The sequence below is a fragment of the Amphibalanus amphitrite genome, unplaced genomic scaffold (genome assembly GCF_019059575.1).
Source record: "Amphibalanus amphitrite isolate SeventyFive unplaced genomic scaffold, NRLGWU_Aamphi_draft 000124F_arrow, whole genome shotgun sequence".
In the NCBI taxonomy this organism is placed as follows: domain Eukaryota; kingdom Metazoa; phylum Arthropoda; class Thecostraca; order Balanomorpha; family Balanidae; genus Amphibalanus; species Amphibalanus amphitrite.
In genome coordinates this window covers 573,277-596,985 of record NW_024881619.1, presented here as the reverse complement: position 1 = coordinate 596,985, position 23,709 = coordinate 573,277, and the positions used below count along the sequence as shown (strand labels likewise).

At 47.5% G+C, this 23,709-nt stretch overlaps 1 protein-coding gene across 6 annotated transcripts; it reads right to left on the bottom strand.

Moving 5' to 3' along the window:
* Positions 1-1,282: 1,282 nt before the first annotated feature.
* Positions 1,283-20,692, bottom strand: LOC122381674 (tumor susceptibility gene 101 protein-like). Of its 6 annotated transcripts, none has more exons than XM_043366135.1 (10): positions 20,629-20,692; positions 11,540-11,766; positions 11,090-11,174; positions 9,423-9,488; positions 8,884-9,047; positions 5,695-5,812; positions 5,215-5,369; positions 4,621-4,833; positions 3,093-3,226; positions 1,283-2,703 (listed from the first exon to the last, which is right to left on the bottom strand). In XM_043366135.1, exons 2-10 carry the CDS (start codon positions 11,582-11,584, stop codon positions 2,517-2,519), a joined length of 1,167 nt encoding a protein of 388 aa, XP_043222070.1. In that variant the 5' UTR covers positions 11,585-11,766; positions 20,629-20,692; the 3' UTR covers positions 1,283-2,516. The 6 variants fall into 6 exon arrangements, with proteins under 6 accessions (XP_043222070.1, XP_043222068.1, XP_043222069.1 ...); XM_043366133.1 differs by lacking the exon at positions 20,629-20,692 and adding an exon at positions 12,779-12,863; XM_043366134.1 differs by lacking the exon at positions 20,629-20,692 and adding an exon at positions 12,747-12,785.
* Between the last annotated feature and the right edge of the window lie 3,017 nt (positions 20,693-23,709).

The window sequence follows — 23,709 nt, the reverse complement described above, 5'->3', positions numbered from 1 at the left end:
GATATATCATCACCCATGGAGCAGTCAATGCTGATCGAACCACGAGTCTTGTGCGCCAATGGGACACATTGCTCCAACATCTGAACTTACCAAGCCTCTCTATTCTGGCTAATCAAAAAATAGACCAACCGCGGACAGCATGGAACAAGTTAGCATCTGCATCAGTGGATCAAAGTATGACAAAAATCATCAGGAATACAGCAGAGAATATGACAAGTTTGTTTTGGCTTTCGCTACTGCCACAAACCGAAAAGTACGAGGCGCCGAAAACATTTTGGCCGGCAAGCAAGTACAGCGCAATTACCAGACAAGCGACACTAACCAAAATTGTCCTACTAACGGGCCACTCTTTGGTGGCCACAAGCATGGTTAGAAGGCACAAAGAAACTGTTGTCTGTCCATTGTGTCGTAATGCCATTGAAACCCTGGAACACATGCTCTTTGAATGTGACAAACTGAAAGACGATAGAGTAGCTGCTCAAAAAATATACAAAACTATCTTGAACAGAACGCTACCAGCAGCTGAACTTATCATCATCGCCGATAAGCCACAAAGCTTGATCATCCATTATATCTACCAAGCTCGTGTGCGCAAGGAACTCACTGAGAATATAACCAAGAAGAGTAACTGTTAAAGAGTCCTCCCAACTATGATGTCCTGAAAATTTATATCATCCAGACAGCTAACATAATTGGAAGACGATCAGAAATGATCCTGCATCTACTAGATGGAGTCGACGAAATAAGTCTAAGTAAGCTATGTGGTATCTCCACACTTGGAGAGTGGACTGCGTAAGACCATTGGGGTAGCATATTCACGTCTGGACAAGGACATCGAGATTAAGGTATCAGGTACTCGAGTGTGAGTAAGTGATACTGAAGGATAAGCGATCAGCTATGGACCAAGACTTCAGGCTTGTGCTTTTGCGCATTTAGTCTCACTGCGAGACAAAATGCGCAAAAGCAGAAGCCTTAATGTCTTGGTCCATGGCTGATGCCAGTTACTGCCTTGAAACATTTCATGCTTCTAGCTCAGTTACCAGTACGTTTAGGTTGTTCCTGTGTGGACTTTCCGCTGTCAGGTAGCACGCCCCGGCCGGAGCCCCCCCCCCCCACCACCACGTTCTGCTCTTGCCCTTTCCGGTACAGCCACTGGAATAGTTCATAAATTCACCCCCATGACTCCACTCACCGCTTCCCATGTTTTTCCCATGCCTTTTAAGCAAGACTCAATTATTGCGGCCTTCCGCCTAGCTCGTGACCTGACACCCCAAACAGAGGCATTACGATGGTTCTGTATTTCGACTCAAGCCGCGACAACCATGCTGTGACTCGCACTTAAAACGGCCAGTTTTGGTGGCTATCACCGGCGCCGCTACTCCAAACCACAATCACTGCACCTCGCCGCCTTCACGCAATCACTGACGCGATATATGCCTCTCTCGATCACTGTCTGGTCCATCTCACTCACGCTATATATATCAGATGGCTCGAAACGAGCGCCAACACTCGCACTGGGTGAAAGCCACTCGCTGCGAAACTAAACCACACGTGCGTGCACTGGTGGGTGCGTGGTACGGATTGGACACCATCGCACGCGGACAAACGCATACGAACGCACTCGTAAACGCTACCACACACACGAACGAACACGTCTAACGGCGCCGTATCGCCACGGCAACGAGCACCAAATATAAGAGCGGACCACAAAACCCAGCCTCTTGTCTATACCGTAAGTGATAATACGCGCAGTCGTGCACTCGGGAAAACTGCGGTCTCCCGCACAGAGCGATGAGCTGATGGCTACAGTCACAGCTCGAGCTCTCAATCAGTCGACCTCCGTCTAGCTTATGTTGAATGCTGAAGGAAAGTGGGCGACAGACGCAGCAAGGGAGACGACACAAAGCTGACTCGAGTTTAAGCGAAACCGAAATCAGGGCCGCAGCAGTCACAAACACTAACTTAAATTAAAGCAGTAACGTGAGCATCCCGTTAGTTGCCGTAGCGCGAGTTTGAAGTGAATACAAAGCTACGTAGATTTAAGTGTTACCGTCTGAATATCTACTCCCTGTCAATCGCACTGAAACACAGCCCACGGAACTGCGATCCGGGGCACATACTTCTGCTGACCGCAGCACATGGATCCTGCGCAATCCTGGACTGTCGTTTCCTATGCACAGACTCGTTTCCCCCGGACCTCCAAGGGCAGGGTCGCCGCCCCACGCCGGCCCTGGCCCGTGCACAGGTCCTAGCTGAGTTCTCGCCCGGCTAATCCTCCCCAGCCGTTAGTCCCGTCCGACGGGCGTGTGCGACGACATGCCGCACGGCGACACTGCCGGCACTGCTGCCTCTATCTCTCTGTGATCCACCCGCCGGCCGTTCAGCCGCTCCTATCTCAGCTCACCACATCACACAGGAGCCGGGTCACCACCGGAGCCGCCGACAGCCGGCCGAACGGACGGACGGCAGCCCCCACTCGCGTCCGAGACCGAGACGCGGCGCGCACCGCCCCCGCTCTAGCCAGACAGGCCGGCCCGCTGGCGACACTTCTGCATGGTAGCGCGCAGCATGAACTGGCGCCGGCTGAGCGTCCGTACCTGCTTGAGGAAGACGTCGAGATCGATGCGGTGTTGTCCCAGCGACTCGCCAAGGTGGTAGATGGCGTCCTGAGTGGCATTCTCCTCGGCAAACGTCTGCAGCAGCCTGGTGGGGCAACAACAACGGCAAACAATCAGAGAACGTAGAGGGCGCACGTGGAATGGTTGGAAGATACAGGGACAGAAGCGAGAGACCAGCAATGGGAGACAGTCGGAGCACGCAGGGAGCGCACGGGTAATGGCTGGAAGACACAGGGACAGATTAAGGGAGCGGCTAGAGGACACAGGGGGCACAGGGAACGGTTAGAAGGCACGGTGAAAGAAGAATGACGAACAACCCGCGGCTACTCGTGTGAAGAGCACTCGTCTACAATCGTGCCGAACGCGCCAAGACCGTTCGGCTCGATTCTAGAGGGGCATTGGACTGTTTGTCGACGGGCGCGAAGGGGATATGACTGATAATGTTGAGAGGAGCCGTGGGGCGCGGTGACTCACTGTTTGTAGAGGGGCGCCGTGGTGATGACCGCCTCGTCGATGTCCATCTGCTCCTCGCCCTCCATGCGCGCGATGGCGGCGTCCATCTCGGCGTTTTTCTCGCGCAGCAGACCGAGTCGCTCGTCCAGCGCCGTCTGCCGGGGAGGGGGAAGGGGAACGACGTGAGTTGACAGACGGAAGTGGACAGTTACCGTCGGGGACAGGTTACAGAACGAGACACGTGCAAACGGGATATGAAATGCATATCTCCCACTCTTATAGCCGTTAAATCCTTGACATCAAATATCTGCTGCGTATCTATGTAAAATGCGAACAGATGACTGAGAATCGATTTTTAGTCACAGAATACCGTTTAACCCTATTCCTGGCGGGGGGGCCTCAGGAGCCCCCCCTGAGGTTTTTTGGTTATTTCTCCCAAACGCTTTGAGCTAGGAAGCTCAAATTTTCTGACTGTTCCTAAAAGGCTTTTATGCAACATTTCTGAAAATTTTGAGTTGATCTGACCTCAGGTCAGGTCACCAGAGGCGGTTTGGTGACCCTACCTCAGAAAAGTTTGCAATCACGCCAGAGCTAGAGTTTTTGACCGATCAATTTCTTCTCTTCACGCTTTAGTTAGGGTACCAGTATGTGCAATTTGTATATCTCAGAATTTTCATATCTGTGACCTGAGGTCAGGCCAGACTCGTGACCTTTACATTGCAAGCCTATGGGAAAATATTGAAACGCCTCCTGCTTCGTGTAAACGAGTCAAAACCACCCAATTCTTTCAGTATTATGGAAGATTATCTCATCGGTGATGATCCTGGTGCCGCTAATTGACAGGAGCACCGGCAAAGGTCATCTGAGGTCATGTGACGTCATAAATCGTTTTTCTGTCAATAAATCACGACATGATGGTGCTAAAGACTTGTAAGTGGTACCAAACTGCTCGCCTGGTCAAGGCGCGTCGTTTGGTATGCAGCATGACCATACCCCACAACCTCATTGATGAATGACCTGGCCTTGACCTCAGGTCAAATTTCAAATTGACCTGTGAAGGTCATCACATACTTATTTCGCATCGCCTCGGCGAGAGCAACAAAAAATGTATTGGTTTTATGTCTCTATGTTTCTTAGTTTAAAAGTTATATAGGTAACTAATTCCAAAACATTTTATCGTTGATGACCTCTGGTGACCTCAATATTGACCTGACCTGAAAATGTTTTATGTAAAAGTTGTAGATCTTTAAACGACCTATCAAACGCCGTTCGCCGTTTGTCGCTGCGATGTGTAGTTTTTGAGATCTGAAGGGGGGCCGAATCGCCCCCCCCCCCCGCCAGTTTCTTGTCCCGGCGGAGCCCGCCAGGAATAGGGTTAAAGATTCACTGTCAGAACTCAGAAATATTCCTAACCAAAACAGCTGCCAGGCCCGCCACGTGGCAGCATCAGTCAGGCCTTCCCAAAAACCTCCCAATGAAAGGCGCTATGCCCCGTAACTCTCCCCTCCTCCCCTCTCCATTCTCCCCTCCGAGCCCTGTCCATCGTCACCTGTTCCTGCTCCAGCTTCTGCACCGTCTCGTCCAGCTTGGTCTTGCCCTGCTGGAGGTCGCGCTCGGTGCCGGACAGTACGTCCAGCTCCGCCTGCACCTGGGACGACAGCTCGCGCACGCGCCGGCGCACCTTGTCCTGGACGGCCGAGAGCAGCGAGGCGCGGATGTGCTCCTCGCCGATGGTGGCACTGCCGTCCGCGCTCGGCTGCGGCTGAAGAGGTTCCGGTGGAGTGAGAGGGAGACGAGCGGCCACCGGAGAGAAGGCGCATCCGGGGGAGGGGTGGGGCAGGGAACATTTTCTCTATCATGGTATAATTAAATATTGTTGTGCTTCAATTAAATCAATCACGCTGATTTCGAGTAATATTCCCATGGCGAGAGGACTGCCTATTCATTTTTAGTTTGTCATCTCCAAAAGCAGATACAGAAAAGACAAAAACACAAACCATCACATAAGCATTTCATCGTTCGATACAAAACTCAACATCAGCTCTCGCATCACCGAAAATGAAGAAACAACAAATCTACGCCACATCGGTTCAGCCTGTTGTCATCCAAGATTACTTGACATATATGTAACATTGTCACCTACCTGCGAGGGCGAGGGGTACGCCGGATAGGGCGTGTTGGCCGCGCCCGGGTAAGGCGGGTACGGCGTCGGGTACGTCGGCTGCGCCGGAGGCTGTACCGGGTACGGCATCGTCGGCTGCGTCGGGTACGGGTAGGACGGCTCCGAGCCCGGGTACCCTGTCGGGGACGGCGACGGACAGTCAGATACGGGTGTTACTGGTGAATAGTCGGCACTTGGGACCTTCAGTTCACGGACAAACTCATCAAACGATATACTTCAGGAATCAGCCTCGCTAACCAGTACCAGTCAAGAACAAAGCAACCAATTCAATTCCGTGACAAAACGTTGAAAGAGAGTAGACAAATTATCTGAAGCATTAAGCTATCAAAAAGAAAACCAAAATATCAAACACAAACCCGTTCCCGCTCTCTGCACCCACAAACAAATGTACGTCACCCGCACTACCACGCCGGCCGTAGCGACTAGCGTGTCGCGTCTCACCCTGCTGTCCTGTGTAGGCCGGGTAAGGCCGGGCATTGCGGGGCCGCGCGAACACCGGCGGCGCCTCGCTGAAGATGATCACTAGCACCTGGATGAGCCCGAGGAGGTCCGACGACGCCTGCCGGGCAGAGGGCGCATAGCAACGGATCAGAACAACGGACGCAACGGACTTATATGAACAACGGACTTATATGTGCTAGAGCAGTGTGCATGATGTCTCAAGTGCAAGCGGATGAGACGGAATGTTAGCAAAGGCTGAAGGACGGAGGTAGAATTTAAATTTTACATTTGCTCGTATTTCATCGCTCAAAATGGGGTAAAGTTCACGAAACATTGACGGATGAACCGGTCATCCATTTGCCCTTTGTAATTATCAAGTGAAATGCTGACTTCAGATCTTGTTTATGAACTTCACCCTGAAACACCGACGCCATTTCGGTGGAAACTGGCAAACACGAAAAGGCAGCACTGCTGCCCATAACATGGCATCACACGACAAAACACCAATCGTGACATCCTCGACACTTTCCTGAAGCGGGGACGGTTAACACCGGTCCAGCCAGCCGGCGACGTTAACCAAGCAGGCAGCAGCAATCCCCAGGCCAGTCACTCATTATCATCATCATTCATCATTTATTTCAACACCGGTGAGTCTGCTAGACGTGCATTACACAGACATAAAAAGTACCTGTAGTGAGTTCACCCAGGTGTCCCATCGGCTCTGGCATGGCATCTGTCCTTATCAGACAGACTGCGCTACCACCGCACCGTACAGCAGAGTAATACGGACACCAAGACAATGCACGTCACCGCGTGCGATTCGAGACCAGCGAATGGACGCTATGTGGTTCATTTGAGACAGTACCTTGTGGTAAATAGTAGTCGCTAGCCTAGCCAACTACGCTACTTGACTGAAAACAAAATCATGTTTTGTATGGTACGCATACACAGGTTCCAGGAAATCCGCTGGATCATCAAAGTCTCATCACACTTGTTCTTCGCACTTAATATTTATGAGCATATGGCTACGTATGACAGAAACAAAACAGCGTAACGTTAAAAATGTGTCGGAAAATTAAAATTTACATAAGAAAAATGTTCGAACATCCGAGCCGAGCGGCCTAACAGATACAAGGAATATGCACATGTCAAATGTCAATTGTCCGCTCTGAAAGTCTACAGTACCTGCCATGGGTACGGAATTCCTCCGAGTTCAGGGTGCCCTAGCTCTCCCAATTCTACGCCAGCTTGACTTTGGGGCCGCAACAGACGGCGCGGGTCAAGGTCACCGCTAGAGCGGCGGCGGCTTTGCTGCGCCCGGGCACCGCCAATTTAGCACCCATGGTACCTGCTGGGGGTTGAACCCCTCTAATCCAAGTTCGGAGTGCCGAAGAGAGAAGCGGCAGGCGGCATTCAAAATCTTGTAAAAACACATCGAAAGTAACTTGTTTGGTCTTATCAGGTCAAACATCAGGTCACCGAAGATACCTAATAAGGTGTCTAATTTTCTTATTCGCTATTTTCAAATTGGTTCAACGCGCAAATAACTGAACATTTTTGGTATCTATTATTTGGTTGTGCCCTTCCAGTTTTATATCACAATCAGCATATGTTACATCTAAGGTCAACGGTTTCGCCTTCGGAGAGGCTTATAGATCAAATTAAATGTTTCCATGGATTTTTTCGCATCTTCAGAAAACAAACATCAAGACCCCAAAACACACAACATTTTCGCGTCATCGATGCAATTCTCAGTGTTTAAAACTGCTCAGCAGGGTACGGATTTAGTTGACGCCCATGACATGCGTTTCCAATGACCAGTAATGCCATGATGTGGCCGTCCACTCACCGACCCTGACGTTAGGATTTCACCCATGCCTCCTTCATTCTGAAAATAACCGACAAATTACAAAATAATATAAAACAAAGCAAAAATATAGCAACTTCTTGGAGTCGAACTCTCGCTATGTAACTGGTTTTGTGTAATTCATAATTTCTGAAACGTCAGGAGCGACTTTCAAAATACAAATGAAATTTGATAGATCTAAAATAATGCCTTAATTGGGGTCTACTACTTGAAAAAAGATCCACTTTATTGGTCTTTGACGTAAAAACAAGACAATAATGCGTTATTTTCGTAGGCATTTTCGGAAATTATGATTTCAAATTCCATATAAATGAATTTTAGTCAAACAATTCCGATAAACATAACTTTCCAATGGAATTAGTTTCAGAAAGCTACCCATATGCGAAATATTAATGAGGCAGTGAACTTCTATAACAATGCATGCATTAGGTAACGTCAAAATGAGGAAAAAGACAACATGGTGCGTTAAAAGAAGCCCCAGTAGCAGAAGGATCCACAGTTTCTTAAAACTCAAATGAAGATGTATACACCAGTAAAACGCCTTTTGGGGCGACTAACGGAGCGAGCGAGAGGGTGAGCCTTGCACGTGCGAAATTTCGAGCGGGTACCTCCAACTGACTTGTGCACGGCACCCTACTGACCGGTCTCTAGCGATGTGCCAAATTTAAGCACAATCGGCCAAGCCGTTCTCGAGATCTGGGAGCGGCACCCTGCACGTGCGCACGTGCAAAATGGGTCCCAACTGACTTGTGCACGGCACCCTACTAACTGGTCCCTAACCGTGTACCAAATTTGAGCACCATCTGTCCAGCCGTTCTCGAGATCTGGAAACGACCCCTGCACGTGCGCACGTGCAGCAGCACCCCAACTCTGGCACATGGATATGCAGTGCCTAGTGGGTGCCTACCTATGTACATGCCAACTTTCAGCGCAATCAGCCAAGTAGTTACCGAGATATTGCAACAATTACAAAACAGACATCTCTTCGTTTTGCACGTGGCACGTGCATAAGGGGTCACCCACATGCATCGGGAATAGTCCAATACTTGGTAGAAGGAATGAAGCTACCCTACAAAAATTACCGCGTGTAAATCGGTCAAGTGGTTGCTGAGATATAAGCCTCGCAAAAGCGTCCGCACGGCCGGCCGGCCGGCCGCTCATACTCCTACGCTCGCTTCGCCTGCTCCGTAATAAGCTGGAAGCGCAAGCAACTACTTACACACTGAAAAGGCATCAATGTCACTTGGGACTCTTACACGCACATTCTTCTCACCAGACGCTCACATTCTCACCGGAGACCCACCATCACGCCCTATTCTCACCTGAGACCAGTCGCTGAGGTACGGCAGGTACACCTTGCCGTTGTAGTCGACGTGTTTGGAGACCTTGATCTGCATGTCGGCGGTGGGCTTGACGAACACGAGCGGAGCGACGAGCGGGTGCTGCTGCATCAGCCAGATGCATAGCGGGATGTTGTAGGTGCTGCCTGAGGTTGTAGGAGGGGGCGGCATGTCAGACGCCGCGCGAGCAGGGCCGCAGGGGACGAGGGACACGGACGGAGGGAGCAGCGTGGTCGTAAAATGCACCGTAGGAGGTATAATAGATAAACATGTCAAGGTGCTTGAAAGCCATTGTAACTGCCACTCCTAGGATTATGTGATAGAGAACAGAAAAAAGCACGTGAAAAGCATGTGGAAAATAAGCATTACAAATCAGTACACTAGTTAATCGTAAATCCGGAATGTGTCAATATGATCAATATCATTTTATAAAAAGTACTACTTTCTAGCGGCAAAATACTCTTCAGACTTTCGACTGTTTGATGCAGGTGATCAGTGGTGTCTCTGTAGGTAGTAGGTACCTTTGTATTGGACTGGAATGGTGCCCTCCAGACAGCAGAGCTCTTGGCGAGTCCCATCATCAAATACTGGAAATACAAACAAAACACAACATATTGAAGTCAGAACGTGACTAAAAACTACACTTCTATGATGTGGCTGAATATGTCGGCAGGATGTAACGTTTTGCAAATCTATTACCAGTTGCTGATGGACAGCTCTCGATGCAGATGTCCACGGCTAAGGTCAAGCTAAAGCGGAAACATTTCGGTGACGCCACGGATCCACCACGTGAGGATACCTTGGCCGCTTTCGTTTCACCGGTAAAATTTAAAACAAATTTAACCCTGCATAATCAAAAGCTGGCACTGTCCTCCTGGATTTAGGGCCATCCTCTATCAACAGTTACCAGATGGCTAGATAGCAACAATGGGCCAAACGATGTGCTGCACTATACGATCTCACACTCACTACGTCCAAGTGGTAGGCCAAGTGAGGAGCAAGAGACGACCATGCCATTTCAATACTAAAACAATGCCTCATTCTGACAATTAAAAAAGAGCAATAGATTAGCCGGCACCTCAGCCAACTTCGACATAACTAGGTGGGGGTGGCGGTGGGGTATTACGCTAATGCCAAGTAATTTAAAAGCTAAGAAAGCCAGAAAGATGTGAAAAAGCAATTGACAGCTCTCAAAACGTTCAGAAGATAAAGATACTTTTCGGCATTGGATCGAGCCAATGCCGAGGTCACTGGATATGAAGAACTGAAAAAAAATTCAAGTACAATTTTCTCGATTTTAGCATTATGTTCTTAAATCAGCGTGCTTCATTGTGAACCAAAATATCAATTGCCGCAAAAAGACGCTTTGAAGCTCTTTGGCTACAATGTTTCTGATCACTGTACCAGGCATCCATAAATAAATATTGTTGAAAAACTGCTAGTGACCATTCATGACCTAACACGACTTTACAAGTGACCAATGACCATCAGCTGCACTCTGCCCAATGCATATGGGCAGAAAACATGTTTTGATTCTGAAAAGATATTGCAGCTTTGATGTGTGCAGCTTTGATGTGTTTGTACTTTGTTTAAAGCAGAGAATTTGTACTTTTCCACCATTGCATTATAATGGTGAGGTAACAAAGATGACCTGATCCCAGGTCACAGACGAAAAATCTGAGATAGACGAATTCTTGGCACTGATATTCTCATACCTCATGCGACCCAGTTTCTAGCTTATAACGGATAAGCTGTAGAAATGACTGAATCACTAAGTTTTTTAGAGGCATGGTTACTTAGCTTGACCTGGTGAGCTGACCTGGTGAGCCAATAAAAATATTGGCCTGGGGCCAATATTTTTACAAATGGTGCGAAATTGATGCATGACAAGCTATGCGAAGCTCAGCAGCACTGAGAGGGGCATTATCTCCACACACAAATAAAACTAGTGTGGCTCAATACGCCCTCTCCCCATCCCCTGCCAAGGCAGAGGCTAAGCACTGCAAATGCATAGCATGCATGAATGTGATAAAAAAACATCAAACCAAAGACATCACTTACCAACAAATATGACAAAATACCTACACTAAAAAAACAACATCTAATGAATCAACTACAGTATAGAAGCAGGTGTCTGGATTGGCTCAGATCAGTTATCACACAATAAAGGTCAATGGGTTAAGCTCACCAAATGGACTCAGCTTTGCTTGTAGACCACGATAGTGGCGCAATGCATTCATAACATCACCATTCGTTGTAACCGGATTCTTGTACTGAAAAAAAAAACAATAAGCTTCATATAAGCAGATTTTACAAGCACTCAGTAATCAGTATTGCATATCAATGGCAAGGTTCCACTTTGCCATATGATTAAGTTCCTTCACTTTGTAAAATAATGTCAGAGAGCCAATTAAATGCTTTTACATGACTGAATATGAAGAAACTAACTTAGTTGCATTAATACATGAAGTCAGGTTTTCATTTGATTCAATAAATTGAGACCAGCCAATCTTTTTAACAATCAGCAATGATAATTTATATGATAATGAAAGGCATTGTAAAGAGCTGCTTTCAATATTCTTCAGACAAGAAAGAACACACTATTTACTGAAAATATACAGATCAAACAGGTACATACCTTTGTTAGATATTGTTTTATCTGTGATTCTCTTGGTTGAGGCATGGTTGGTCTTCTTTAGTTTAACACAGCATCTAAAACTGTTGGTATATATGTTTTATGTACAGATATCACCCACTAGCCAGTGCCTGATCCTAGAAGTGGCAGTGCTAATGTGCTAGGCCTGTGTAAATTTGGAGAGCTAAGTAAGCTTGGAAACCAGGGCTTTAGCAATATTTGCCAGATTCCTGAGGGCAAAAAAGGCATATACAAAACAGTGAAGTGAGAGAATACACTGTATGCATGCACACACATGGCACAAGGGACTGACACAGCAACAAACACAAGCAATCAAGCAAGTCAAAAAAAGAGCTTGCAAAATCGAGCAGCTGGCAAATGTGACTGTGAGGACTGAGGCGGGAGGCCCCCTTGTGCCGGCAGCGAAAGTTTGTTGTACCACGAGCCAAACCCGAGCGGTATTTAAGTCCAATTCGCCTGTATTCATCTCATAGGTCTAATGAACAGGATGTGATCCCCAGGTAGGTGTCTGGATTACTTTTGAAATGCACTGTTCTTAATTCTTTAATTTTTGTGATGCTTTTTACTTCTACAATCTACATCAACCTGTGGTGCCACCATAGTACAGGAGCCCATGTATGGCCTTTTTACCAGTCGATGACTGTCACATCGTCTAATGAACCTTTATGTATGTATGTATGGCACTGGCAACAAATTTATCAAATATGTCTTTAAAATTGCTCTACATACTAAGAACTGAGATAGGTGGGTATGGTACTTCCCTACGTGATTCCAGTTTATGAAAGAACAAAAAATGTCCAGAAATGTATTGGTAATTGGTACCATAGCAATCGGGAACCAGCCCTTAATCAGCTATCAGTTTCTGAAGATAGAAGGGTATTAGGTTAGGTTGTAGGGTTGTAGGTTTTAGGTTTTAGGTTGTAGGTTTGTAGGTTAGGTTAGGTTAGGTTGTAATAGAAGTAGGGGTGTGTATCAAAATAGTAAATAATCCTTAAAGAATCATTCCACTCTGCAGTTGATTGGTTGACAAGAGTCAAGAGTCATGACAAGTAATGCGACAAACAGACAAACTACAATAGACGCGTTTACATAGGGTTTGTCGCAAGCTTATATCTCCGTCAGTGATGTTGCAAAAGATGCCAATACTGCTTAAAAATTACAAAATGATCCCCTCGAAATATTTGAAGACCACTGCATCGAAAATATCGCCAAATAAACTACCTAGAGCGGGAGCCTCGTCAAAAGTGCCAAAATGCTATCAGTGTTGCCGCGGCCAGATTTTACAGGGTGGGACCAAGGCTATAGAACTCCAGGTAAGGACACCAGCCGTTTGACCTTGAACGCCGCCGGCCGGCCGATGACGTCATTGGAGGCAAGCCGGCTCGGCGGACACACAAGGCGAATACATAACGGAGGGGCGTTGGAACGTTGCGGGAGCCGGGGAGATATTTTAATGTGGTTGTATACCACCATTGTTATGTTTATTGATCTACAGACTGCATTCTTTTAAGCCTCGATACACTCTAGGCCTGGATGGTTCGTACATTCGTGGACCGATCACCCCGTCCGAAGTTCGTGGTCGAAGCTGTCATAGACGGGTGACGTCTTGCACACTAAGACGGGTGCAATAACGGCGATCCGATCCCGTCTCTGGCGAATCTAGAGGGGTCGTAAGGACCCAGGCCGAATCTGACCGTCTATTTTTAGGGAAACGGGGTGGGTGAATTGACAACCGATGGCTTAAGAGATAATGAGAAGAGATCCCGTCGTCGATTGTTGTTTGACAGACAACACATGTTGTACAGTGTACTGGACGTATGACCATCAGAGGTAATGCCTGAACGTAGGCAAGCATAATTGTTCTGTCATACTGTTTAGGAATATAAAATGGTAATGGAGATTATTGAGGATATGATCTCTAAATTACAGGAATTCGCTAATTACTACGGCCCTTAGGGGCACCGCCGGAGCTGTTGTTTTGCCATCGGTCCCAGGCAACTCCAGGGAGCTGCAGTACCCGGCGGCCAAAGCGGCCCACCTCGTCGACTCGCAGGTCCTGTGGGATTCCGTGATGCTTTAGTGCTTCACCCACAGAAGCACGGGCATAGCAGTAGGATGTGGGGCTAGCTGTCTGTCCACCTCTTCATTGAAAGAACAACGTATACAGCGCCTGGTCCCGCCGAAGCTCGGTATCGACCGTGACTTATTCACAACTGGCGGATCCAGGAAGCGGTCTTGGACACTGCGGGGGCTTACCGCAAAAAGGTTTCTCGGAATTAATTTAAAAAAAACGCTGATTTCGATTCCTTGCGCACTGCTGTGCAGTGTGATTAACCAACATTTCCTCAGAAAAGTTGTGAAGTTTTCTTTGATTCTCGAAAAGCGATTTCGGGCGCTGCCAATGTGGGGGAAGACATTTGCCCCAAATGCCTTCCCCTGGATCCGCCAGTAGGTTGCCCCACTCCGAGCTTGACTAAAACCATTTTCAAACCCCACCAGAAACCGATGGTAAGGTGAATTTAAATCCAATAACTCATCTCTGTCTGCCCGCCTAAATATGTATACAACACATGGTACGGCACCCGGCCCTGTCTGAGCTATGAGCCGATCGCGATATTTTCGGCTTTCCCCAACCCAAGCTCGATTAGGAACGTTCTCATTCCCCACCTGATTGCTGATGTCAATTCAAATTCAATACCTCATCTCTGTCGGCCCGACCATAACCCATTCATTGCACACCGTTCAGCGCCCCGCCCCGCCAGAAGTATCCTAGCGCGCTGAGCAGTTGCCTCCAGCCGCGTCATCGCGAGGCCCCGCGCGGCCCATAAATTAATACATTGCGCGAATAGCCGTGTCGCCCCCCTGGGTGGGACTAAATGCTTACTTCGAAATCTAAGCTACGTTGCGGCATTGGCGGTTATGTGCGGCGTGTATGCCGCATGATTAGTAAGAGGCGACCACTAAATTAAAGACTCAAACGCTCCGACCGGTTCTCAATGAATAACACTGCATACCAAAAATGCCAACCGCTCTCGTCATAAGATATTCAGCTTTAAATAACTAGGTTATCTACATCATCATTTTGAACCAAATTAATACTTTCAACTTAACTCACTCATTCCTTGCTTTGTTGTCTCCAAACAGTCGTTCGATTGTCTGGAAATCGTATGCTAAATCCCGTACCTGTATGCGACTGGTGCATATAAAGGCCGATAAAAGAATTTGAATAGGCTCTGGCATGCGATTTCCTGGCTACCCAAAAAAGTCTGTTTCAGTCTTGCTATCAAAACATGACCTCGCCCGCACAGGGGGGGGGGGGTTGATGCAACCCCCCTAAGGTTTTTCGCGAATAACTCGCTTAAAAAGCGGCTGATCGCGACGAAACTTTCAGTACCCTCGCATTGATCAATTTAACACCCATCCTGAAAATTTCATGACCCTGACCCAAATGACCTTTGACCTGTGACCTACTTTTCGAGACCATGTTTGGCCGGAACCGCGATTCAGCGTATGTCGGCTCGCATTAGCAGCGCGTTTGCAGTCTTTTCGTGGTTTCAAGCGTTCAAACATGTGATATGATGTTGCCCCCATGCATTAGGGTGGGTGTCAAGGTCACCTGAAGGTCAGGTCAGGTCATTGACCTTTGGTGACCTCGGTTCACTTTTTCGAGTTTGACATGTTTCTAGGTCAGTTTTTTTCGAGCTGAATTCGAATTAAAGGAAGGGTGCCACCTTTTGGATGTTAGGTGCCCAACTCTATTGATCTAGTCTTCCTCCGAAAGACCCATTTCTCCCGGTCTCGAAACACCGAGTAAAAGGTAAGTCTGGATTTCAGAAATAGGTCATTGACACGCCACACGTGGTACACAGCCCGAATACATACTCAAGGCCACCCCACGCTACTTGCACCAAGGTCGGTCCTAAACAAAGCCTCGTTCCCTCCGGTGAGTATCCATTACTAAAGCCGGGTTCACACCGGAGCAGGGAAAACCTATCATCCCCCACCCCTTTTAACAACGGTCCTCGGGGCAGTCAGACGATCACATTCGCCCTTGCCGTCAGCAAACGAGGTAACACATAACCAATCACCACAGACACCCCCAAGTCAGATTACATATAACGACAATTTCTCTGTACCGGACGTCCCGACCGGGTTCGCTGAGGCAAGAAGGCCAAGGGAGAATCACGGCCGTTCGTCAGACGGGGATCCGGTCCACCTCTACCGTCTCGAACTTCATTGTCTTCGCGACATTCGTCGGCGAACTCGTCAATCTCGTCGACGGACTCGTCGACCTCGTCGATGTTGAGCCAGTCCTCACCGGGCTCTTGAGCGAGGTCTCCATCAGAGTCACAGGTGAGTGCGTCCTGACGCTCACTGATCTCAGCCGATCCTCGCCACGGGCGGAGATGACAGCCGTGAATGGTGTAGGCTTTTCCCTCACGTTGTATGACGTAGTCCGGACGCCGGGTCTCCAAGACCTCGTAAGGCCCTTCGTATAACTCCTCCAGTTTTCCCCCTTTTCGAAGCCGCTTCATCATCACCATTGACCCCGGCTCGAAACCGCTTCCTGAGGGAGGTACCCGACGGCCGTCCAGGTCCCGCTGTAGTGTTTCCAGCGCTCGAGCTGAATTTTTCTGTACATCACGGTGGATGTCTCGGGCTACCTGCACGTACGACCTGAAACGATGGCCCTCCTCCGCGCCTGCTCCTTGGAGTTCATGCACCGCCATCCCGTCCGGCTGCGACCCAAACATCAGCTCGTAGGGTGTGAACCCCGTCGCAGCGTGTACGGAGCTGTTGTACGCAGATGCTGCCCACGGGAGCGCCTCGTCCCATTGTCCATCGCAACGTGTCCTCAAGATTTCGCACAGAGTGGCGTTAAAGCGTTCCGTTTGCCCGTTCCCAGCTAGGTGATAAGGCGTCGTCCTCAGCTTTGTCACTCCCAGCACGCGGCACAACTCTCACGAGCTCACTCTCAAAATTGGCTCCTTGGTCCGTTAGAAGCTCGCTGCACTGAGGGAATCTTGTGAAGACCTTCGCGATCTTCCTCGCCACTGTAGCGGCTGTGGTGTCCGTGAGTGCGAAGATTTCCACCCACTTGGTGAAAAGGTCAGTGACTACAAGCACGTACCTCCTTCCCCGAATGGTTGTGTTCAAAGGGCCCAAGATGTCTGCCCCCCACTGAGATCCGGGTTTTCCGACCACTGGTACAGAACCACGGCCTTCACAGTGGTGTTGTCGCTCGATCTTGTTACGAGCACACTTCAAACAGCTTCTGCACCAGTTCCGAACATCCTTCTTGACATTGTGCCAATAGTAGTTCTTCGTGAGCCGCGCCAATGTTCGTCGAACTCCCAAGTGTCCCGCGGTAGGGTGGTCATGGCACATCTCCAGTACACGATTTCTCAGCTGCCTCGGCACCACAACCTGCGGCACCGCGCCATGACTCGATTTCCTCATCACGACACCATCAGATACGTAGTACTTGGACTTCTCCGACGCATAGAACTGCATCTCTGCACTGGAGGTCGTTCCAGGGCCTCCACGTAGCAGCCCATCTCTGAAAGCACGTATGTCGTCATCTGCTTCGATAGCAACCTTCAGCGCGTCAGACTCAAACGCCAGTCTTCTTATCGGCTTTCGTGAGAGCGCATCTGCATGGGGAATTTCTTGCCCCGGTCGGTACTTGATGTCGAAGTCGTAGTCCTCCGCGAGTTCCAGCAACTTGTCCCGCAGATGTTCCGCCGCGTTCCTCTTCCTGAGCAGATACTGAAGCGGCTTATGGTCGGACACCACCAGGAAGTGGGCTCCCTTCAAGAAGAACCTGAATTTCTTCACGCCAAAGATCACCGCGGCCAACTCCTTCTCCGTCACGCTCTTCTTGGCTTCGGCCACACTCCATCTCTTCGATGCATACGCCACCGGCTTCCCATCATTCTCCAAGACGACTCCGCACCCCACGTCTGAGGCGTCCGTTGTCACCACAAACGGTTTGGTAGGGTCTGCCTCCGCGAGGACGGGTGGACTTGCCAGAGCCGTTTTCAGTGCCTCGAACGCTTGATCCTGCTGCTTTCCCCAGATGAACGGTGCATTCTTCTTCAGAAGGTCAGTGAGCGGCGCCGCCAGTTCAGCATAATGTGGTACGAACTGCCTGTAGAAGCCTGCTAGCCCTAGGAACTGTCGTACTTCCACCGCCGATGTCGGCTCAGGCCATGTCGTGATGTCTTCCACCTTGTCAACCAGCGTTGAGACCTTTCCGTGGCTGACCTCGTGTCCCAGGCACTTGATTGTCTTCTTGGCGAATTCGCATTTCTCAAACCGCAGACGAACTCCAGCATCTTGAAGGCGATGAAGCACTTCCCCCACTTGCTGCATGTGCACATCCAGGTTGTCTTCAGTGGTGAACACGCACACATCATCGGCATACGCTGTCACATAGGGCAGTCCCGACAGGATGTCATCCAGCGCCCGTTGGAAGACAGCTCCCGAGTTCTTCATTCCCATCGGCAAGACTGTCCACTGGAAGAGACCTTGATCCGTTATGAAGGCTGTCTTGTGCTTCGTTGACTCGTCCAGCTTGATCTGCCAGTACGCAGTCCGGAGGTCCAACTTCGTGAACCATGTTCCTGTTCGCAACTTCACCATGATGTTGCTCAACGACGGTACTGGGTACGGATCCTTCTCCATCTGGTCGTTGAGTGCTTGGTAGTTCACACAGATACGTAGAGTATCATCAGGTTTCTTTACCACCACCATTGGACTCGCGTAACTTGACTCACTCTTCTCAATGACGCCCCTTTCACACAGGTCATTCAGCTGCTTTCTCACAGCTTCTTGTTGATGCAGTGGCACACGATACGGTTTACTCACGACTGGACGACCACTCGTCTCAATCCGGTGTGTTACGCCCTTTATGCATCCATGAGCATCTTCTTCATTGAATAGAGTTTGGAACTTCCCTCTGAAGTCGTCAGAGACTCGTCTGGTCTTCACCTGTCCCCTTCGGCACTCGATCAGCACTCCGAGCTCCCCGAGTGTATCCAGACCCAAGATGACATCATCAGTCAACTCGGAGACGATGAAGAACTCTGCGTGCACTGTACTGTCATTCATCATGATGTCTGCTACACCAACTCCCTCGATTTGCACTTCCTCTCCGACAGCAGTAACCAGTGGTGGTGTCTGCTTTGCTACGACGTTCAATGCTACTTGTTGGGCAACCTCTGGCTTCATGAGGTTGTGCTGGCTCCCTGTGTCTACCACAACATCAACTTCTCTTCCATTGATCTGGACCTGCATCCTCACTTCTCTGTTCCCATTCACTCTCTTCACAGCACCAGCTTTCTTTTCCTTCACTTCGTTCGCTCTACACTTAGACTCGATGTGGCCCCTTTTGCCACACTTAGAACACTGAGCTCTGCAATCCTTTATGAAGTGACCTGTTTTCCCACATCCATAACAGGTTCTTGGAGTGGCTCCCCGATTCAGACCACTTCTGGCACCCCGGTAGCTGCCACTCACACGTGAGACACTTTCCCTACCCACAGAGGGTGGTGCTCTCTCAGACAGTCTCAGAGTTGTCATCTTCTTCACCAAGGATTCGACAGTCTGACAGTTAGCTTCAAACAGCCTTTGTCGCCAATGGTCTGGTGCCCCTTTTATTGCTTGATGGATGGACATCTGATCCCAGGTCTCAGTGCTGGCCTCTGGTATGGCCCTCTGTACTTTGTCACGTACATGCTGCAGGTACTCACGTGGACTCTGGTTCCTTGCCAGACGAAGCTCATCAAGATCTCGCAGCAGAAAACCCTTGAGATTTTCTGGTTCCAGCAACTGTACCACACCCCTCTCAATGTCCTGCAGTGATGGCACATTGTCTTCCGCTTTTGGCACCTTTTCTTCAAGAGCTGTTGCTATCCACTCAGTTTTCTCATTCGCCCCAATGGCATACACACATAGATCATACACCTCGTCTGGGGTTTTCTTTTCTACTTTCATTCTCCTCTCTATCTGCCTAAAGAAACGCTTATAATCCTGAGGATCAAATGTTGGAAGTGGCAATCCCATACTCACCATGGTTACCAACTCTAAACTATCTTAAATCCAAAATCACACAGCAATGACAACGCCGTACACCTAGTACACATACAAACTCACTTAGCGTACTCACGTCAGGTACTCGTCTCACACAGAAACACTCACAGGGATCACTGGTCTCACTTAGTCCTTGCAAGTGATCATCACAAAGAACATAGTTGCTTCACATAGGCTGTCTCGGACCCAAACTTCACACAGATGTATCTTGGGCAATGTCAGCTTTCACTGAAAATCCAACTGACTTTCCGCAGGCCTTGCAGTTCTAACCCGACTCTGAAGGTAGGTGCTGTTGGCTGATTTTTCACTTAGCATTTACCAACCACATTACAGCAATGTCCCATGACGTGCTTCACACAGTATTCAATGTCCTCCTTTTGGTCACACAAAGCACCAGGTTTTTCACAAAGTCACAAAGTCAGATATTGGCACCTGTCGGCTGTCACCAAGACAAATTGGCTTCACCAAGGACTTCACAAGCACATAGCCTTTCATTTGCCAATTGCCACCAAGGCACGCCGGCTTCACAAAGCATCACAGGCAATAATCTTGCATCATGCCTGCGCCACGTTTGCCGCAGTTCGAGCGCCCCACGAACGTGCGAGCCTCTACATTCTTGTAAGTTACCATCCCACCGCTGAGATGTTAGGTGCCCAACTCTATTGATCTAGTCTTCCTCCGAAAGACCCATTTCTCCCGGTCTCGAAACACCGAGTAAAAGGTAAGTCTGGATTTCAGAAATAGGTCATTGACACGCCACACGTGGTACACAGCAAACCGTACACAGCCCGAATACATACTCAAGGCCACCCCACGCTACTTGCACCAAGGTCGGTCCTAAACAAAGCCTCGTTCCCTCCGGTGAGTATCCATTACTAAAGCCGGGTTCACACCGGAGCAGGGAAAACCTATCATTGGACACAACGCAGTTTTTACAAGATTAGCCTCACATGAACCTAAAAACCGGCTTCACTTACCTATGCTCGAGACGGTCAGCATTGAATCCGCACGTGAAGTTATCATGCATATTTACGTCTGGACAACGAGTTGCGGGGAAAAGTGCTGATTTTGCCGCAGTTTTAGGAGCCGGTTATTAGGCTGGATTTTCGGGTTACTTTTTCGTTCTGATTCCTGTATTTCATGGTGTTTGGCTTTTGAATATTTAAGTTCTTTCAGAGAAATATTAATTGCCTTACAGATTTTGTGAAAATGTTTCAGTTTTTATGAGCCAACCGCTAGAGTCCTAAAACAATACATCAGCACTACAATTATTGTAAACAAACAAATGGAGCACACCAATTCGCTCAGTTCTTCTCCGTTCCAAGGCCTTTTTTTTATCTGATGGTTTTCGAACTCTTGTATGTCGTTTTGTTGTAAGTTTTGAATCTCTTGTGACTTAATTATATCATATTAAAGAAGCATGTTGACTGAAAACAATCCCAAGTTGATGTATACAGGAGGCTAAGAGTTGTGAGTCCTGAGTAATATCAGGTTGAAGTTAGGAAATGTTGGTTGATAAACACAAGTTGATCTGGCTCACCTATCAGCAAGAAAAAGTAAAATTAAAAGAGCTTATTGGCCGAAAACAAGCTATAATATTGCAGGAGATCAATACTGAAGAACACGCGCAGTATCAAGCCAGAAAATGTTGGCTGGTGAACGCGTATTGATGTATTGGTATGAATATTGAAATATTACTTACAGGCTACAGCAGCAAGATCAATGAGTGCTAGCTGCCAAGTGAAAAATCTAGAATGAACAAACCTGGGCAGCTTTACTTTGCTATGCAGATGGTAATGTGCATTACTCAGTGTCTGGCAAATGAAACATGCGATCATTCTGTTGCTACTGGAAGAGAAAGCTTGGATCACTAAATCAGCTTTATAATGTTTAATTTGATGTTCATCATTACTTTGCATTTCTTGAAAAAGGATTTCAGTAAAATTGTCATTTGTCAATGTGACAATCCATGCAACGATGTGATCATATCATGTGTTCCGTGATGGTGATTATTGGTCTAATATACAAAAGCAAAGCTGTCAGCATTTCTTTCTGTGGATGGCCAGAAGGGACTCAGAACTTGAGAAGTATTAGTTTTCTTGACAGGGCTGGGATAAAAAGTACTGCCAGGGTAATCTTCCAGAAAGGAACTTCTTTATTTTGACTTGGTATGAGATGTAGGCACAAGTAGGTAGGTGCTCAGTACCTATAGTTCAGTAGTTATGTAGGTTTAGTTGGGCTAGCTAATATTAGGTCATGTTAGTTTTTTTTTAATTTGCCAAGTGTTCATAAAAATGTGACCTGATCAATTCATACCTGACTAACCTGACCTAACCTCAATCATCACACTTATTTGCAACTTACCCAAGACCTGCATAGCATTAGCACCCAGTTATAGGTACTAGGTACTCACCCTAACTCGATCTTACCTGCTTACCTTCAACTTGATAACAGTTCGCTCACCTTGCCAAACCACATCCAGGGAAACAGCCACCCTGGTGGCTGTTGTGTTGTGAGTCTGTGCATTTTAAGTGTTTCTTCTCTGAAGCTGCTCTGCACTGCTGTATGCCATGTTAGATGCTCAGAAAAATGTGGGAAATGATAACTAAGCTAGTTTAGTGCTTTGTTCATGCTTGAGACATCAACAAGTACAAATCCTGCGGGAGTACAGCTATGAGCTAGGTGAGTATGTTATTTGAATATGCTGTTTGACTGTAGTAAATATACAAACAATCACAGGGTCACAGTTATATTCAATCTCCGCATAAACATACAACAAAACGCCCATAGCCTCACTCCGAGCACACAACAAATAACTTAAGCCTTTGCAAGCACAAAAATGCTTTGATTTACAGGATAGGTATACAATATATCCTCTGTCCTTGGGGATCTTGCTGCAAAGTTTGAGTTGAAGTAAGATGACTTAACTTCAGGTATGATGATTAACTTTTTCTTCTTAGCCACTGCTTATGTACGAGAAAGACTAAATGCTTGGTTGATCAACGCCTTGAAAATTTAATGATCCATCTTCAATTCGACATGAAGGCACAAAGAAAATAGCTCCCACTTCTCTCTCCTCTTGGAATACACAAAGCAAAATATTTAATAACTTCTTCTTCTTAGCGGAGGGACATGGACTTCAAGTTAAACTCTGGCAGTTGGCACTGATCACACGAACACCTTTGATCCAAGATAAAATTGAAATGTGTAAATCTGTCTAGTCAATCATGGAAGGAACGGATGAACTTGAGGTCAATATGATTGTGATATGCATCATCTTCACCTTGGAACTTTTTTGCAGGTTTGCTTCATATTTTGTAACAAACGCGCAAAAACTGCAACAAAACAGCACTAATGCTTCTGGACAAAATACAATGAAAGTAAAAACTTAGCTCTGATGGTATTCATTCTCGGCCAAACTCTAATTACAAAATATTTTATGGTAAGAACTAAATTTCGGCTAAAAACAACGCATGTTTTAAAAAAGAATCATTCCAATGACGGTCCATTATTGCGGTCCTGAAATCGCCACTATTTCCGGCCTCTCCAACGCAACTCGTTGTCCAGACGTAAATATGCAGTTATCATTTGCCAGTTTTGCTGCCAGCATTTGGGCAGGCAAAAATCTTCAGCACTATTTCCTCGTCGTGTTAAGGGTATTTTATAAAACATGAAATCAGCAAAGGTATGTATAAAAGTTATACTTTTGAAGCATGTTTTATCATTTTGAAAGGGTATATTTTTTCTTTATGGTATACACTTAAGTTTTAAAATTTTAATTGGGTAGTTTTTCTAGTAAGTTGCATGAAGGGTGAAGGGTTCCATAGATCTCTTAAGCATTGTAAAGGAAAAACCTTTACTCGACTTATTTGATGTTCTTTTCTGATGTTCTTTCTGATGTTCTTTTGATGAAACCTTTAGTTCAAATCATGTTATCTTCTTTCTTTTTATTTGTTCATCTTTTTGTCTCAGTTGCGCCATCAATGCAAATGGCAGAATGATATGTTGCCATGACAACAGGATATGCCAGCCGTCCTAGCTGCCACATCAAACGACCT